The sequence below is a fragment of the Marmota marmota genome, unplaced genomic scaffold, assembly GCF_001458135.2.
Source record: "Marmota marmota marmota unplaced genomic scaffold, marMar, whole genome shotgun sequence".
NCBI lineage: Eukaryota > Metazoa > Chordata > Mammalia > Rodentia > Sciuridae > Marmota > Marmota marmota.
In genome coordinates this window covers 6,890,745-6,909,000 of record NW_026000211.1, presented here as the reverse complement: position 1 = coordinate 6,909,000, position 18,256 = coordinate 6,890,745, and the positions used below count along the sequence as shown (strand labels likewise).

The 18,256-nt window shown below is 36.8% G+C and overlaps 1 protein-coding gene across 4 annotated transcripts in view; it reads left to right on the top strand.

The window, feature by feature from the left end:
- The window catches only part of Mtus1 (microtubule associated scaffold protein 1), a 143,834-nt gene that overhangs the window by 81,282 nt on the left and 44,296 nt on the right, over nucleotides 1-18,256 (top strand). For 3 of the 4 annotated variants that reach the window (XM_048791827.1, XM_015486065.2, XM_015486064.2), the window contains exon 6: nucleotides 2,620-2,658. In XM_048791827.1, the coding sequence (XP_048647784.1) occupies nucleotides 2,620-2,658 (39 nt within the window). Of the gene's footprint in view, nucleotides 1-2,619; nucleotides 2,659-14,214; nucleotides 14,627-18,256 lie in introns of those variants that run through there. The other variant, XM_015486066.2, reaches the window with a different exon arrangement.

The following is an 18,256-nucleotide window of genomic DNA, read 5'->3' as shown; positions in this document are numbered from 1 at the left end:
AATTTGACAATTAGGTTTATGGTATATTTCGCATTAAAAAAAAAAAGGTATTGAATAAGGAGATAGAATACATTTGACACTGAGAGAGTTGTTCTTGTTATGAGATTTAGTAGGTTCTGTAAATAAAACCTGTTATATAAAAGTCCACAGGTAAAAGAAGGGTATAAGGTGAAAGTAGCAAAAGTTAAGAGTTAAATTATTGTAACACTCTAGAGCATGAGACATAAAGGAGTAGAAATTTGATTTGCTTTCTGTCAGTGTTTCATGGTTATTAATTTCTTATCTTTGTTCCAAGACCATGTTCATTTCTCTCTGCTCTTTATCTCTAATCTTTCCTATGTCACTCACTATAATTGCTGTAGCTGCTAAGAATAATTCTTTGGGTTTATAAAACATGCTTATATATTCTTCACATGTATATACTTCACATGCAATGTTTTCACATAAGTTTCTCACAGTGGGTATAACACACATCAGAAGTCTTCCTTGTTCTAACAGTATTGGGCACATACTAACCACCTGATAAGTAATGGCTATTATTATGATTCAATAAAACAAACAGCATCAAGCTGTTTCATATGAGATAGGGAGGGGGAGATGGGAGGAATAGGGTAGGGAGGTGGGAGAGGAAGGAGGGGACACCGAGTTAGAAATGGTGGTGGAATGTGGTGGACATCATTATCCAAAGTACATGTATGAAGACACGAATAGTGTGAACATACTTTGTATACAACCAGAGATATGAACAATTGTGCTTTATATATGTAATACGAAATGTGACATTCCATTGTCATATATAACAAATCAGAAAAAAGTCTTCTTTGTTCTTAGTGAATTGAAAGATTGCTTAACTGAAAGAATAAATGTAAATGAGAGAATCAACCCACAAAATGAGACCTGTTTTTATATTAGAGAATTTGGAAAACAGAAACATGAAAAGTCTTTGTTGATTCTGTCAGCCACCAATTACCATTACATTTCCTTCTAATTGTTTTCCTATATATATAAACAAGGTTTTGTTTTTGTTTCAACAATATCAAGATCATAGTGTATTCATCCTTTAGTATCTTGCTTTTTAGTAATTAATAGTATATTGTGAGAGTTTCTTTCACTTTTAATGGTGATGTACTTTCCATTGTATGGTGGTCTAGTTAGTTTATATTGGATAGTATCTGACTTCTATTGTGGTACATAATACTGAGATGAACATCTTTCAATATGAATCATTGCTCATTGTTTCAGATTCTAATTACTTCCTCCTGATATTCTTGAAAGGAGAATTACTAGGTTTAACTGTATGAATCTCTTTGTTAGTATGTATTTCTAAGTAACTTTCTAAAAAGGAGTTACTCTCTAACAGTAGTATGAGAGTATCCATTGCTCAGCATTCTGAACAGTTTAGTGTATTTGTGCGTGTGTGTGTGTGTGTCTGTATGTATATATCTCCGTGTATTCGTGTGTGTGTGTGTGTGTGTGTGTGATCATGTGGTAACTTAAAGGTAATGGACCTATTGACTGTTTATCAACACTTTCTTCTTGCTACCTAATTGAAGAGACAATTGCAAGTATTAGAACAAAAATTCTTGAGTGTGCCATCCGTTTCTCATTTGTCCATGCTCTTAAATACATTTCTGAGGCGTCAAATGGCCCTTTCCTGGGATAGCATCAGGATGTGAATTGTAGTTTTTATTGATGATGATAAAACCCCATAATGTGCACAACAGTGACTGAAAAAAAAAAAAAAACTGTCAAACTCTGATACTGTGGTAACTTTCAGAAAAAAACTTAGAGCTTCCCCTGATGATTTTGTGGACCAGGGAACTCCAGTATTCTGAAGTACCTCACCATTTAATTTATAAGTTTTATATCACAGAGGTTTGATTTGAAGGGGAATCAGTGCTTTCCATTTATAACGGTCACATATTTGAAGAGATAATCATCTTCTAAAGTTCCCTAGATAGAATATGGCAGCTAGTTTTAACTGGTAATTGGCAGATGGTTATGGGCTAGAAATACTGATAAGCAGAGTCCTCGCAGTTTTCTTCTGCCAGTTGCCATTCCTGGTTGTATTTTATACTGTATCAGTTTGGAGAAAATGCATTAAGTGTGCTTTTCTTCACAACTGAATAGAAGTTGGCACTTTGAGAAGGCACACTAGTCTTTTATAAAAAGTCTGGCCCCTTTGCCCTGATAGCAATGGGAGATAATACTATGTGCTTAGAAAATGTGTGCATTCAGTACTGTTTTTTAAATAATCTGCACATCCATTTACTTTTCATAGTTCAGTGACATTAAAAAAATGAACTTTAGCTGTTCTTGATTTTAAAAAATAATGTGGCTTGGCCCATTAAAACTGCCCACTTAAAAACTGTAATTTGTGATGAGTTCATATCACTCTTAAACTATTATTTTGGATCACACTTGGAATATCATTTACTTAAAACATGCTTGATAAAAAGTGATTTCATCTCAGTAGTATTTCTTACCTGAAACCTAAAGTTTAGGTTAATGGATTGTTTTTGAAAATAAAACCATTCTTATTACAAAATAGTTTGGTTTTTGTGTGGTATTTCCAATAAAATATATGTGCATTTTACATATATTTCTTTTATGTTTTAGGTCCTTCAAGAAAAAACCTATTTACAGCTTTCAATACAGGTGAGTGACCACTTTAAATATTGATGGAGAAAAAGAATCTTTTTATTAAGTCATGTTATCATTAAAATTACTTAAATTTATTTAAAGCAATTGCTCACTCGTATGCTTATAAATAGAATTTTAGACTTTGAGGTATAAATAACTGCTTGTGATGTGGACCTACAGATTGTTAATATTTGGGGAACATGATTGACAAGACACCTAATACGTTAAAGGACATTTTATAAATAATGGGTAATTTCAGTTTAAAAAAATGATTTTGTTAATATGGTTCATATGAACTCTGAAAGTTCCCTAGGTAGAATATGGCAGCTAGTTTTAACTAGTAATTGGCAGATGGTTATGTGCTAGAAACACTGATAAGCAGAGTCCTCACGGTTTTCTTGTAGTGTCTTATAGCTTCATGCCAGTTGCCAAATTATCCAAATTTTTTTCCAAATAAATTGGATATCCAAATTGGATAATCTTAAATTGCTTAATCTTAAATTGCTGAATAGTCTCCAAATCTGGTTTTAGCCCCTTTTGTCAGCTCAGCAGCTTACATTTTTCTGTTGGGCACACATCTCTCTCCAGTGGCCTGTAACTTCAGTCATTTGAATCAAATAGAATCAAAAACTTTTGTGTCTCAAAGTCAGATTTCACAAAGTGGATTCACTGTAATTTGTATATACTCTATGCATCTGATCAGGTCCCCCACGTACTATTCTGCAGTCTCTATCTTTACATACAGTGGATTCTAAGTCCTTTGCAGATTAGGGCAGGAAATCAGGAGAGAGAGGGGGGCACTGTTACACCACCCTGACCATAGTTTATTCATTGTCTCTGACAATGTCAGATCAGGTTGCAGTTGTGAGCCCAAAATGAGCAATGGTGTTGTCTTCAGGGAGCTGACAGGGTAATCAAAGAATTGGCTAATAAACATGAATCACAACTACAGTAAGTTCTAGGAAGGCAGGAAGGCTACGTGAGGTCTGATTTGAAGGATGCAATCTAGTGAGGAAAACCCAGGCAAGAAGTTAAATTTTTGAGACTCCTGTGTAAAGAAAATAGGGCAGATGACAGTGCACAGGGAATAACTAGAATCTTTGAAGACACACCAAACACACTCAGTTTAATAAGGCAGAGCAATGTGAGAAATGCTATGAAAATGGTTAACCTTTTGTAAATTCTTGAAGCTAGAAAAGACAGCCATGCAGAATGATTTAAATTCTAAAGGTCCTCAATAGCCTGAGTTTGAGTATATATGGTTCTAATTTTAAAAATCAAAAGAAACTACTCTATGTACACTGAGGTTTTTATTTTCTTTTTTAAAAATTTCTCGCACATACTAACATTTAGAAGAAAAAGATAGCTTTGTTTATGCTGGAAAATCAGTTAACCATTATCAAGAGAGCTGGATCATGTGATAACTTTGTATGTAACATGTTTGAGAAACTTCCAGACTATTTTCAAAGATACTGTATCATTTTACATTTTACACCAGCAGTGTTACAAGGGGTTCAATTTTTATTGCTATTTTCTGTCTTTTTGGTTATAGCTATCCAACTGGCTATGAAACAGTATCTCATAGTTTTAATATGCATTTCCTTGAGGCCTAATGATGTTGAGCATCTTTTCTTGTTCTTATTGGCCACTTGTGTATCTTCTTTGGAGAAGTGTCTATTCAAATCCTTTGTCCATTTAAAAAAAATTGGATCATTTGTATTGTTGAATTATAGGAGTTCTTTATATTTTGAGGTTATTAGACCCTTGTCAGGGATATGATTTGTAAATATTTTCTCCCATTTTGTGGACTATCTTTTCACTTTGTTGCTAGTATTTTGAAGTACAAAAGTTTTTGCAAGGTCCAGTTTATCTGTTTTTTTTTTCTTTTCTTTTTTTTTTTTTTGCTTTTGTATCTTAGAAACTATTGCCTAATCCAAGGTCATGAAGATTTATGCTTGTTTTCTTCTAAGATTTTATTATTAGCTCTTACACTTAAGTTTTTGATCCATTGAGGTGTTCTGCTTTTATTTTAGTGCTGGGGATTGAACCCAGGGCCTCACACATACCAAGTTATGATAAACTCTTGAGTTCATTTTTTTTTTAATATGGTGTGAGGTAGGGGATCCAACTTCATTGTTTTTCATGTGGATATGAGTTGAAAAAAAATTTTCCCTCCATTAAAATGTTTTAGCATCTTTGTCTTAAATAATTTGCTATAAACATGAGGATCTATTTCTGGACTTTAAATTGCATTCTGTGGATCTACATACATCTATCTTTGCCAATACTACATTGTCTTGATTATTGTGATGTAGTCAAGTTTTTGAAATCGGGAAGCATGAGTGATCCAACCTTGTCTTCTCTTTGAAGATTGTTTTGGCTCTTTTGGGTCCCCCTGGAATTTTCATATGAATTTTATGGCCAGCTTATCAACTTCTGTAAAGAAATCAGCTGGGATTTTGATAGAGATTGCATTGAATCTGTAGATGAATTTGCAAACTACTGCATCTTAGCACTATTAAGTATTCTAATCCATGAATATAGGATGTTTTTCCACTTATGTGTTCTTTGATTTCTGAAATATTTTATAGTTCTCAAAATATGAGTTTTGAACAAGTCTTTTGTTAAGTATTATTGTGTTTGACTTTTCTGTGCTTTGTGTGCTGTTGTAGATACGTGGCACAGTGAAGTGGCTAGTTAAATTAATCTAATTCACCTGTTTTGCTCTATATTAAATATCAAGCTTAGAAAGACAATCTTAAGTCATGTCTCAATTCTGTGATCATATGAACTATGATAAGAATATTTCTCTCAGACATAGTAGATTATAACCCTCGATGTATTCTTCATTTACTATAGAGAAATGCTATAGCATCAGGCTTATTCCCTTGTTAGGTTGTAGGACTGACATTGTACCTTATTTCAGTGACAGAGTTTATCAGAATGGCAAATTTATGCCTGATTATCTGAGGAAAGAAATAGAAAGTACTGTGGGCTTGTTTGACAAAGCCTTTGACCTTGGAGTAGAAATGGGCAGAGTTGTGTAACACCTGACTGAGTAACCACTGACATTTTTAACTTAATTTTAATCAGTTTTCTAATTGAAGTATCATCCTTTTAAGAGGTTGACATTGATCTAGATTGTGTGGTACATCCATGTATTTTCCTAAAATCACAAACATGACTATTCTAGGTTCTTCTACTTGATTGTTAGTGTTGTGACTTAAGACTGACCTGGTATTATGAATCTAATGAGGAAAAGTCTCCACGTGTCATTTTTGGGAGGCACAGCTTTGATGCTAAGAAGTGGTGTCCCAGTAGCCAATGACTTTAGGTGGTAATCCTCTTCAATGATAGTTTTCTTTTTCCATATAACTGGAAGGGTGAATTGCTAAGGCTTTTTTTTTGCCCCCCTACCATGATATTTTGTGACAGCAGATCCCCCTGACTTTCTTCATATTCTGCTGGCAAATCATTACATTTTAGATGATATAAAAACCATTGTATTAAATCATTATACTAAATCTTTGTACTAAACCTTTGAGATCATTTTATTTTTCTGAACAGCAAGTAGTGGCAAAAGTTACAGGTGACCAACTTCATATCCTTTAATTTTAGGAAAATAATCACCTTTAACTATAGCAGTTTGCCAGATTCCAAAGAAATTTAGCAAGCAGAGGTTTAGAAATTACCCTTCAGGTTATTTTATTGTGATTTTTTAAAAATACAATTCAGATAGCTTAATATCATTTTTATTTCTTAATACATAGTGATCAATTTTTTCCCCCTGGTACTGGAGATTGAATCCAGGGGCACTTAACCATGGAGCCATATCCCCACCTCTTAATTTTTATTTTGAGACAGAGTCTCACTAAGTTGCATAGGGCCTCTCTAAATTGCAGAAGCTGTCCTCCTGCCTCAGTCCCCTGAGCCTGTGGGAATACAGGCATGTGCCACCACACCTGGCCACAGTGATCACTTTGAATGAAGGTCACATTCAACATATGTAGGAATATTTAGCAACTGCTCTTGAATACTTGGAGTGCTTCTATATTTCATTCATAATGATTCTGCGATGAACAGCTTTACACTTGGCACTTTCAAAGTTTGGAGAATTTTCTTGTGATTGATTATTAAAAGTAGCATCAGTAAACATACACATATGTTAGTCCACTTAAATAACAATGTTGTTTTCTAAAAGCTTTGTGTCAGTTTGTGCCATGATTGACAATGTGAGAGTGCTGGCTTCACCATCTCCTGATCAACACTGGATATTATTTAAATTTTTTTGACTGATATGTAAAAATTTTACATAATTAGTCTAGTATTTAATCAATTATTTTGAAGGAATTCCCTTCTCCCATAATACAGGAGAGCAGGAAGAGAGTGAACTTGTGAGGCACTGGGTGCTGGTGTAAATCTTGGGCCTGACACTTTCTATTTGCATACTGACCTCAGGCAAGTTGCTAAGCCGCTCCAATTCTCACGTTTCTCATTTCACAATATGGGAATATTTAGGGAGTAATTTCCAGTATGGGAATAACTTGGAAGAGGTAGGATTTCTATATTCAAGGTCCTCAGACAGTGGCTCCTTCTGCTGTGAGGGATGGTGATGACCATGCTCTCCATGGCTCTTATACTTCTAGTGGCTTATTTTTAGAGTTCTTTTCCAGGAAGTTGGGTTATTTTGAATCCATAAAGCCAGCAGGAAAGACCTCTTAAACTCAAGAGGCATTCTCATAGGGTCTAGCTGTTGTAATTTATTTAAAGGTTATGATGCTATAAGATTCTGGGCAACATTGACTCTAAATAAACTTGGCTTACTGTTTACAAGGAAGATATCGCATGTACCGCAGCATAATATTATGATGTTGGTTCTGCCACACAGGGAAGCTATCTGGGACACCAGAGGCATCTGAGTTGTTTCTTCTGCTCCCTGATTGTTTTGCCCAAGATCGTCAGTCTCAGGTGCCAGGGTGTCTGCCCTGGAAAATACACATGCACTTTTCCTTCTATACCCATTTAGTCAAGGTAGCACATGGCAGGGTGGCTTTTTGTAGCTCCTTTTCCCAAGTATTGGAAAGTGGTTTAAAGTTGCAACCCTGCTCTGATGAGGTGGTGCCTGGATGAGGCTCACTCTCTCTGTTGCCATAGGATTATAATCATGTGCTTTTCATATTTAATAGGCAGATGCGGGGCTGGGGTTGTGGCTCAGCAGTAGAGCTCTCATCTAGCCTGGGTTTGATCCTTAGTACCACATAAAAATAAGTAAAATAAAGGTATTGTGTCCAAGTACTTCTAAAAATTAAATATTAAAAAAAGGCAGATGCTATTTAGATACATGATAAATTTGCTGTTTTGAATTAGGAAGTAGGTGGGGAATGGATTGTTTAGTAAATCTTGATACAATAACTGCCTTTTAGAAGGAGCTAGATCTCTTCTTCACCTGTATTCCAGATGGGATTAGTTTTAAACACAAAAGTTAAAATAATAAAAGCACTAAGAATGTAGTCTTGAGTAGAAAAGGCCTTTCTGGGAACACTGTTATAATACTAACACTGTATTAGTAAATGTAGCTGTTTTAAGCTCCTCATCTGTTAAAATCATTATAAATAAGCAAAGAACAAACTGAGATATCAGCACCCTATTTACTCTATGTGGAGCTCTTTGAAATCAGCAAGATAGACAACTCCACAATAAACACCAAATGGGCATACTATCCAAAGAGACCAAGAGTCCATGCAATTCCCATTAAAATTCCGATGGTGTTTTCTTTACAGAGACGGGAAAAAAAAATCCTAAAACTTCTTTGGAACCATATAGAACCAAAATGGCCAAAGCAATCATAATTGTTTTGTAATTGTAATTTTAATTACATAATTGTAATTGCCACAAGCTAAAGGCATCATAGTTCCTGATTTCAAAATATATTACCAAGCTACAGTTATTAAAACAGTATGGTCTGACATAAAGTTAGGCATATAGTACAGTGGAATAAAATAGCCAGAAATAAATCTGCATGTATGGTCAACTGTTGGTTGACAAATGTGCCAAGAATACACAGTGGGGAAATGATAGTCTCTTCAACAAATGGTGCTGGGGAAATGATACCCACGCGCAAAAGGAAAAAAGTAAACCCTCGTCTCACACCGTGCACAAAAATAACTCAAAATGGATTAAAGACTTAAATGTAAGTCTTAGAGCTATGAAGCCCTCCTGTGAAAACATAGGAGGCGAAAGCTCATGACGTGTTCTTGGTAATGGCTTCTTGGTATGACCCCACAATCACAGGCATCAAAAATGAAATTAGACAAGTGGGACTACACCACTAAGACTTTTCCACAGACCAGAGGGAACGGTAGCATGAAAGGCAGAACGGGAGACGATATTTGTGAAGCATGGCTGTGATAAAACAATATCAGGATCTGGAAGAGAAAGTCACCCTCAAACATTCATTGCAGCATTACTCATGGTAGTCAAGGTGTGGGAGCAATCTGAAGGCTATCAGTGGATGAGGATAAAGAAAATGTATACGTGGACATTGTAATGTTCAGCTTTCAAAAAAGAAGAAAATCTGGCCTTGGAACAATGTGGATGAACCTCGAGGAAATTATGCTGAGTGGAAATAAGTCAGTCACAGGGCAAATGCATGATTCCCCTTACACAGGGTGCTTAATCACAGAAGCATAATGCAGCACGGAGGTCCTGGGCACTAGCAGGTGGTTGCCAGGAAATGAGAAGTTGCTTTTCAAGGGGAATAGATAGTTTCAGTTGTTCAAGATGAAAAAGATCTAGAGATCTGCTGGACAACATTGTATGATATTGTAAACTTAAAATTTTGTTGAGCCAGGTGCAATGGTGCCTGCCTGCCTGTAATCCCAGTAGCTCAGGAGGCTGAGGCAGGAGGATCTAAAGTTCAAAGGCAGCATCAGCAACTTAGCAAGGCCCTAAGCAACTCAGTAAGACCCTGTCTCAGTGGTTAAGCACCCTTGGGTTCAATCTCAGGTTAAATGTTTTACTGTAATAATAATAGGAAAATACACAAACAAAAAGGAAAAATGAGTGGAAAGAAAGGAAATATGTAGGGCCAAGGAACATGAAAGAAGTTTACCTACTGAATGAAAATAATGAATAGTTGCTCCTACATGCTGTAGAGATTACAGTAGTTTTGGTGTATAGCCAAAGCCTTTTACCTAGCAATTTCATTATCAGAAAAGATCCTAGGAAAAGGATTGATTTACTTACTGCTCTTCAAAATTGCTTAAAATGGGGCAAATTGAAAATAACCTCAATGTCTTTACAGGTGTTGTTTAAATTATGTTTATTGACACTTTATTAATAATCTTCTTGAAGCCATCGAATTAACAATGTAGGGGGTTATTTAATCCTTTGGTAAGACAAATATTAAACTTTAATAAGTTTACTAAGCAGTTACAGAGTGGTCTGATATACAGAGTGGCCTGATATAATTTTTTTTTTGGTGCTGGGAATTCGAACCCAGGGCCTTGTGCATGCAAGGCAAGCACTCTACCAACTGAGCTATATCTCTGGCTGTTAAATCTTATTTTTAAAAATTAAATTTGTTTAAAATAAAACCCCTCACATGTTCATTTTTTTAACAAATGTTAAGCATGAAATAAAATACTGCTTTTAAATTAAGCTCTTATTTTGGGTAACTACAGAAAAGGAAATTACACTGTTCTTGAATATCTGATAATCTTATGGGTGGGTAGTTTAAATTTTTTATTGTTTTGTGTGAATTTGTAAAACAATTACAGTATAGTATATTTTCCTCCTAAGGAAGAGGACATTATGGAAATATTGGGCCTTGAGTTGAGCATTCCACAACTGAAATAAAGAACTGAACTTTTTATGGTAGAGATTGTTGCAATTTGTGTTATGTGTTAGGGGAAATAAGGAGATGAATGTTATGGCTGATGTTCTATTAGGTTAAGAAGGTTGGCTGGACAGAGAGGCTGCAGTGTCTGAACTAGTCAGCTGATTCTTTACCATCATTAGCAACAACCCAGTCTTATTTGGAATGCATTTCCTGGCATCTAAACCCCTTGAGCAACATATGCTAGAATCATGAGATCATTGTTTTCTAAATTGCTGATTTAAAACAAAACAAAACAGACACACATTGCCACAGTACAGTTTATGCAATACAATTTTGATTTCTGTTGTTTGCATACATTGTGATATTACAATGTACTGACCTAACACTCATGCTATCTTCTTCTGTTGTTTAAGCTTTACTGCAGACTTTATACAGTTTTCTTTAATTATTTTCCTTTATCTATGTCATTTGTAGAAACTGTTTATTTTGCAAACTTTCTGCAAAACTGTTTTAATGTTTAAAATTTTTTTCCTGCATCCAATGTCTGTGAATAAAAAAAGGAAAATATTGAAATGTGTAACAAAAATTAAAACTTCCTGAAGCATTGCTGATGTTTTTATATATTTGTTTCAATATTCATCCTTTATCTGTTTTAAGTTGAAATTCTATGTTGAATCTTAGTGTTACTTTTCTACTTACTAATTCATAGTAACATACTAACTCATATTTTAATGTAAGTCATAAAAACTTAGTCTGTAATAACTGCAAACTGTTCCCATCTTAACCATCAAATTTTCTTGATTGTTTCCCCACTACTGCCCGTGGTGAGCCTTACCATGTTCACCTAAATAAATTAGGACTTTCTAAACTAACAAACCTGACACTTTCTTTTCTTAGCTATTTTTTCCATTTTAAATATAATTTCGGAAACAGTAGTAGATAGTGTAGAAATGGTAGGAGCTGACTGATTAAAGTAGTCAAAGAACTTTTTTGAACAAATTTTTGAAAAACTTTGCTCCCCCAGAGGTGTGTGTGTTGATATGGGTATGTATGTATATATGTATGTTTAAAATAATATAGTATGTGTGTATATATGTATGTATGTGCAGGTGTGTATTTTAAAAATAGTTGAGACCTTAAAATATCTCGGTTTATTAAGTGAGCAGTGACTGCTGTGTGTGCAGGAGCGCCTGGAGCCTGGTGGTCTGAAGGCATCCCCTGGCATCCCTGTTAATGGAGAGCATAGCAGCCCCATTGCTGTGGCTCACTTGTGCTGGATGGCCACCAGGAGGCAGACTGTGTTTGGGAAAGTATGGAAACTCAGCCCGAGCAGTTCTTGGTCTCTACCTAGTAGGCTTCTCTGCTTTTGTGTGTACGTGCTTTCTTATACAAACAAGAACGTCTTTTGAATTTTCCTTCTCACTGGCATTATTTATATCTATTCCTGCATTTTCTTGCTCTGATGTTTCAAAAAGATCATTAATAACATTACTGGTAAAGTATGTAGGACAGTTCAAGTAAAAATTTTAATGAATATGACCAATCGGTGACTAAATTGCTGATTTCTTCTTTTGGGAAGTCTAAGCTAAAGACGGGGATGATTTATAATTTACCAATAGCAAATAACAAAGCCTCACCACCACCAAAAAATGCAGAAACATTTCCGATTATAAAGACCGTGGCATATCTATTTTTAATATCAATATTTAATTTGATTATTTATACTTCTGATGCTGGTTGGTATATTGGCTTTTACGTAGTTTGGGGAGGTATAGGGAGAGAATCATGGCATGTTACTTATTTATTTAGGACTGTGGATTAAACCCAGAGATGCTTAACCACTGGGCCACATCCCCAGCCCTTTTTTATATTTGATTTACAGAGAGGGCCTTGCTGAGTTGCTTAGGGCCTCGCTAAGTTGCTGAGGCTGGCTTTGAACTCACAATCCTCCTGCCTCAGCCTCCCAAGCTTCTGGGATTACAGGCATGGGCCACCATGCCCAGCTTGATATGTTTTTAATATTCAGAATCTGGGAGAAAGTATTTGGATTTTTAAAAATAAACTGATAAAGTAGAAAGACAACATCTAAAAGTCCATTTTTTTCACCGCATTCCTTGATTATTTGTGCTTCAGTTGCCACAGATGCAGCGTGCATCTGAACACGTTGTCTCTGTCTCACAGTGACCTGAGGCAAGTCAGTGGGTCTGTCTCTGTTGTTGACGACCTCTGATGTGACAGGCTGTGGAGTGTTGAGTGAACAGAGTGGAGGAAGTGTTTAATTATTTCCTTTCCTGTCTGTATTCTTCCCTCTTCAAACCCTAGATGCTCTATAGAATTTCTAAAAGAATAATTGCTTCCTCTCTATTTTAACAGCATGTATTAGGGTTTTCTAGTTACCAGTTTCTCCATTTCTTTTTGAGTCTTTATTTTTTAGGAAATCTTGGAAACAGGCATCCATCATTTTTATACATTGCTTTTTTTTTTTTTAATTAAAAATAACATTGAGGGGCTGGGGATGTGGCTCAAGCGGTAGCGCGCTCGCCTGGCACGCGTGCGGCCCGGGTTCGATCCTCAGCACCACATACAAAGATGTTGTGTCCGCCAAGAACTAAAAAATATTTTAAAATTCTCTTCTCTCTCTCTCTCTCTCTCTCTCTCTCTCTCTCTCTTCTCTCTCTCTCTGTCTCTCTCTCTCTGTCTCTCTCTCTGTCTCTCTCTCTCTCACTCTCTTTAAAAAAAAAAAATAACATTGAGGGCTGGGGTAGTGGCTCAGTGGTAGAGAGCTTGCCTAACAAGTGTGAGGCACTAGGTTTGGATTTCACACCACATATGAATAAGTAAATAAAGGTCCATCAACAGCTAATAAAATAAGAAAAAAAGTAACATTGAGTTCAGGCTACCCTTGGTTTTATAGAATGAACTTTAAGTGAGCATATTGCATGTGTTTCTTAATCCTACCTTTAACTTTCAACTTCTTTTGACTTTTGCTGTCATATTTTAATGTACTTTTTACAAACCACTCTGCTGAAATAAAATTAATAGGGACCAGTAAAGCTGTTCTCTGACCACATTCCTAGTCTCTAAAAGGTCACAGTAAAAGATCACCTTATGTTGCTTTTCCCCACCTGGGGCTCACACATGCTAAGCAGGTGCTCTGCCACTGAGCTGTGTCCCCAGCCCCACCTTGATACTTTACCAATGTAATAAGTGTATTTCCTATAGCACTGCATGTCTGGTTGACTGCTCCTCTGGACTATTATGTTATGCCTGGTAAAGAAATTGCATTAGCCTTTTATTCATTTTTATTTAAGTCCTAAGCACATGAGAATTAAAGTTGAACCTAAACCTTTCATCATTCTGTCATTAGCATAGTAGAATAGAAATTTTATTAAAGATTGAGAACATTTGTTGCTTGACGGTTTTTGCTTTTTTCTTTACCCAAGGCATCAGGTTCATAGGTAAAAATATGGGGCGGGGCGGGGTGGGAATGCCCAGTGTTCTTAGTGTGAATATTCCTAATTTTAAAATGTTAAATCAGGACACAGATTAATCTTACTTTTTTCCTAATTTCTAAATAAACACGAGGTATATGAGGTAGTTAATTTCCCTCCATCTTCCAAGTAGTTACAGGACCTGTGATAGCATTGGCTGTTACATAAAGCTCCTAAGACCACCCACTTTCTCCTCCCCTTTCCCATCTGATGAGAACCACAGGCCACCCCAGGCACAGTGTGATGTAACTTAGCGGCTGCTGGCCTCTGAATTTGCTAAGAGGAGATCTTATTCAGAGGAAGAGCATTGTTTTGACAACATCTGGGAGTGAAAACGGAAGCCAGGAACCCTTGGTTAGCGCTGGTTTTTTTTTTCCTTTTGTGAGTCTCTGGTGGAATGACATTAGCTATGTAGGCATGTTTTCTCTGCTGTGCCTCTTGGCCCCGAAGAGTACTGAATTTAAAAAGACAGCATGTGATAGTCCACGGAAGCAGCTTCTTCTGTGAAACCCTTCCACCTGCTCTGAAGACATGTTGTTGTCACCCAAATTCTCCTTATCCACCATCCACGTCCGGCTGACTGCCAAAGGATTGCTTCGAAATCTGCGACTCCCTTCAGGGTTTAGGAAGAGCACTGTTATTTTCCATACAGGTTAGTCTTGCCAAGATCTCTGCTGAGTGTTGCATGGGGGACATCTTGATTAACTTGCAGATGTTTATCAGAGATGTTTAAGAAGACAGATAATTAGGGAAATAGAGCTCTCTTTAATGAAAGAAGTCAGCTGAATTGGTGAAAATAAGCAGTTTTTTCTTGGTGTTGCACTTTGTTTGCAAGTGGACATGTGCTCTGTTTGTGTTTAGGGGATGCAGAATCGTTGCCTTGGTGCTCCCGGCTCTTTTCTCTGCCACCAACCAAATTTGTAAAAACCAGTACCTATTAAATTACAATTGACTTCAGATGATTTTGGAAATGGAACACAAGTAAATCAAAAAGACCATTTCTCTTTTTATTAAAAAGGGAGATAAGAGGATTTCTGTAATTCTTCATTTTTGTCATTTCTCATTGAGATTGATAGGCTATTTTAATATCCTGAAAGATTTCTATGTTCTAAACAATTATGAAATGAAATATCCTGATATTTGTGGGGAGCTAACAAGCAAACCCCAAATTTAGTTTTCCAATCTTGTTAAGTAAAAAGGGTTTGCAATCACAGAATACTGCCCCTGATGTTTATGTTCTCATCTGATATTTCCTTTTCTGTGCCCAAGATGGAAATAAACTCCGTGTGTATTTTAGGCATACGTGAACCTGCCAGCTCACTTGCAGGGGATTTGGTTGCCTGGTGCTGCTGCCTCTTGTGCCAGATGATAATTACAGCTGTGGTCAGTTAAGTTGCTCTCGGCTGTGAAGACCAGGGTGCTCTTCCCCTTGTTTTGGGCTGGTTGGTGTTGACTTTGATAGGACATGTCCTCTTGTTTTTCACTTTGCTCTGTCCCTGGTGATTTTTTTCAGCTGACAGTTTTCCCAGAGGCATCTGCCTTCTCTGTGGGATGATTCTCATCTTTTCCAACACCTCTTTCTCAGGTTTCATAACTCCCCTTGCCCTGTCATTTGCCTTTGGCGGTCTTTCCCTCTGGGTCTGAGCTGAGGGCCGGAGGTAAATGAGGTGAGCTCCGAGGGACACAGTGGCCTTTCCTCTCCCAGCCCCAGTACCCCTCTCACTCCTTCAGCCTTAAACATGAAAAGGTGAGGGGTTGGGAGTGTAGCTCAGCCTCAGGCCCTGGGATCAATCCCCAGCACCCCTCAAAAATAAAAATTGAAATGAATTTTAAAAAGTGGGGAAAATTAACAATAAATGGGCGCTCTATATTTGTAGTAATTTATCTGGAATAATGCCAAATAGCTTTTAATTGTAACAAGTTTAAAAGTATTGTAATCCATATACCAGGTTGAAAAGAGAAACAGTCTCCAGAAGGCTCTGGGGTCCTGAGTGGAGCTCTGTCCAACCCAGGCTCCTTGTCCTCTCCACAGAGCATCCACCCTCATAGTTCCTTGGGTATTATTCTCACTTTCTAATCATATAATCTAATCTAATCATATAATCATATGCAAACCTATATATTGATAATGTATAAAAATAGGGCTTTTATATCTTTTTTTGTTATACAGAACTGGAAGCATAGTATATAACTTCTGTACTTTTTTTTTCTTTTCCTCTTCTCTCCCAGTGCTGGGGATTAAACCCCGGGCCTCAGGTAGGCTAGGCAAGTACTGAGTCACACCCCAGCCTCCTATAGGATGTTTTAATATTAATATATCTCAGAGTTTCATGTTAACACATTAAACATGTTAATATATGCTCAGGTGCCTCATTGTTTGTGATAGTCCTATAATAGCCATTGTTGGCGGAACATAATTTATTTAACCAGCTATTAGTTGACATTTTTAGGTGATTGTGGTACTTCTGTGAAGCAAATAGCTTTCCAAGAAAACCTGAGCAAAAGAGACAAGGCTTTAATTACCCAAGTTTAGTTAATATTGATTTTTAGATATATTTTATTTTCCAAATTTCTGTAATAATATCTTCAAAAATTTATTTGCTTGCAGTTATAGCTTTTAGAATGCATATATAGCAGTGATCTAGTCTACCTTATTTTGCACCAGGAAGTCCAAGGCCCAGAAAAGTGAATTAACTTGCCCAAGGGTACACAGTAAGTGGCAGAAATGGGTCTAAAACCTGGGAGCTCTGTTTAGAATTTCCAACTTTCAGGTTTTTCTGACTTTGAATGTTATAATTCTGTTAAAACGAGGGAATGGTAGTGACATTTTTAAAAAAATGATATAGAAAGAGTTGTGTAGAAGAAACATTTTAAAATTATGTAGAAAATGTATTTCTACTTAACTCCCAATAAGAGTCTTAAGAGCTTATCCATATTATGTCATTTTAAGGTTGGAGAAATCCTCCCAGATACGTATATTGAAACCATTGCATTTATTCTTAAATGATCTGAAGGCAGTAACTTGTTTGTATTCTTAGTAAAGGAAGAGGTGTTGGTTGCCTTAGTGGCAGTGCTGTTGACCTGGATTCCAAGAGTCCTGGGTCAGAGCTTTGGTTCTACCAGTAACTAAGTGAATGGCCTTGATCACCTAACCTCACAAGGCTGCAAAATAAAGGGCTTGAATTAAGATGTTTCCAGGGTCCCCTTAGCTTCAAATTTTCTGCATTTTCTGCCTGTAGATTTTAAAACCCTGGTTATATCACCGCATCTGAAAATTCGTCTTTTCTAATTACCTCCTAAGCTCAGCTAATATTCTTCATTCATCTATTTAGTTCATGACACCATGTTTCTCCCCTATCTGGTTATCAAACTTTATTTATCCACAGCCAATTGATCACAAGAATGTAAGACTTCATCCTCTGAAATCTCTTATTTGTTTTTACCCACTGGCACTACCCTGGTTCAGGCATTTAAGTATTTGAAATTGCTCCTCTTATTAATAAAAACAGGGAAAAATATTGACAATTTCCTATCATCTGCCCAAATGTAGTCTGGGCTATCTGAAGGGTTTTATTTTTGTTCTGTGCCACCAGTCCTCCCTCAGCTTGTACACTGTCTTTTCACATTGCAGGACTAAAATCAGTCTTTTGCATAAATATCTGTCAGACGTGTTCTATGTGCGAGGCACAAGACCAGGTCCCACATTGGCCCTACCTCCACCCAGCCCATAGTTTAACAGAAGGAGTCAGACCTGGCAGGTGGGACAGTGCAGTGGTAGGGTGTGGACCAGGCTCACAGGCAGCTCTCAGTAGGTGGAGCTACCCTCATCAAGGACTTCATAAAGAAGCCATGTCATTTAAGTTGCCCCCTCGGGAATTAGCTGAGAAATTAAAAGTATTCCAGATGGAGGAAATAGCTTGTGATGGCCTGGAGGTGATGGAGGGGGTGCCTCTTTCAAGGAAAAAAAAAAAAAAAGGAATTGTATTTCCTGAGTAGAAAATCTGGTGAGAAAGAGGGGATGGCGAGGATCGACACCCAGTCAGAACATGGGAGCTGGGCCCTTTGGTATACTGTTTTTGAGCAACACCATTGATGAAGTGTGATGTTGGATACAGGTTAAATAGGGGTGAGAAGAGAAATAGAGAATTTTTCAGGAGTCTCCTGTGATGTTGAAGCATGTCGGGCATGGATGAAGATGTCTGGGGCAGGGAAGTGCAGAAGAGATTTCACTGACTACTCAGAGTGCTGGCATGATCTCTTGCTACAAGCATTAAGCTCAGTA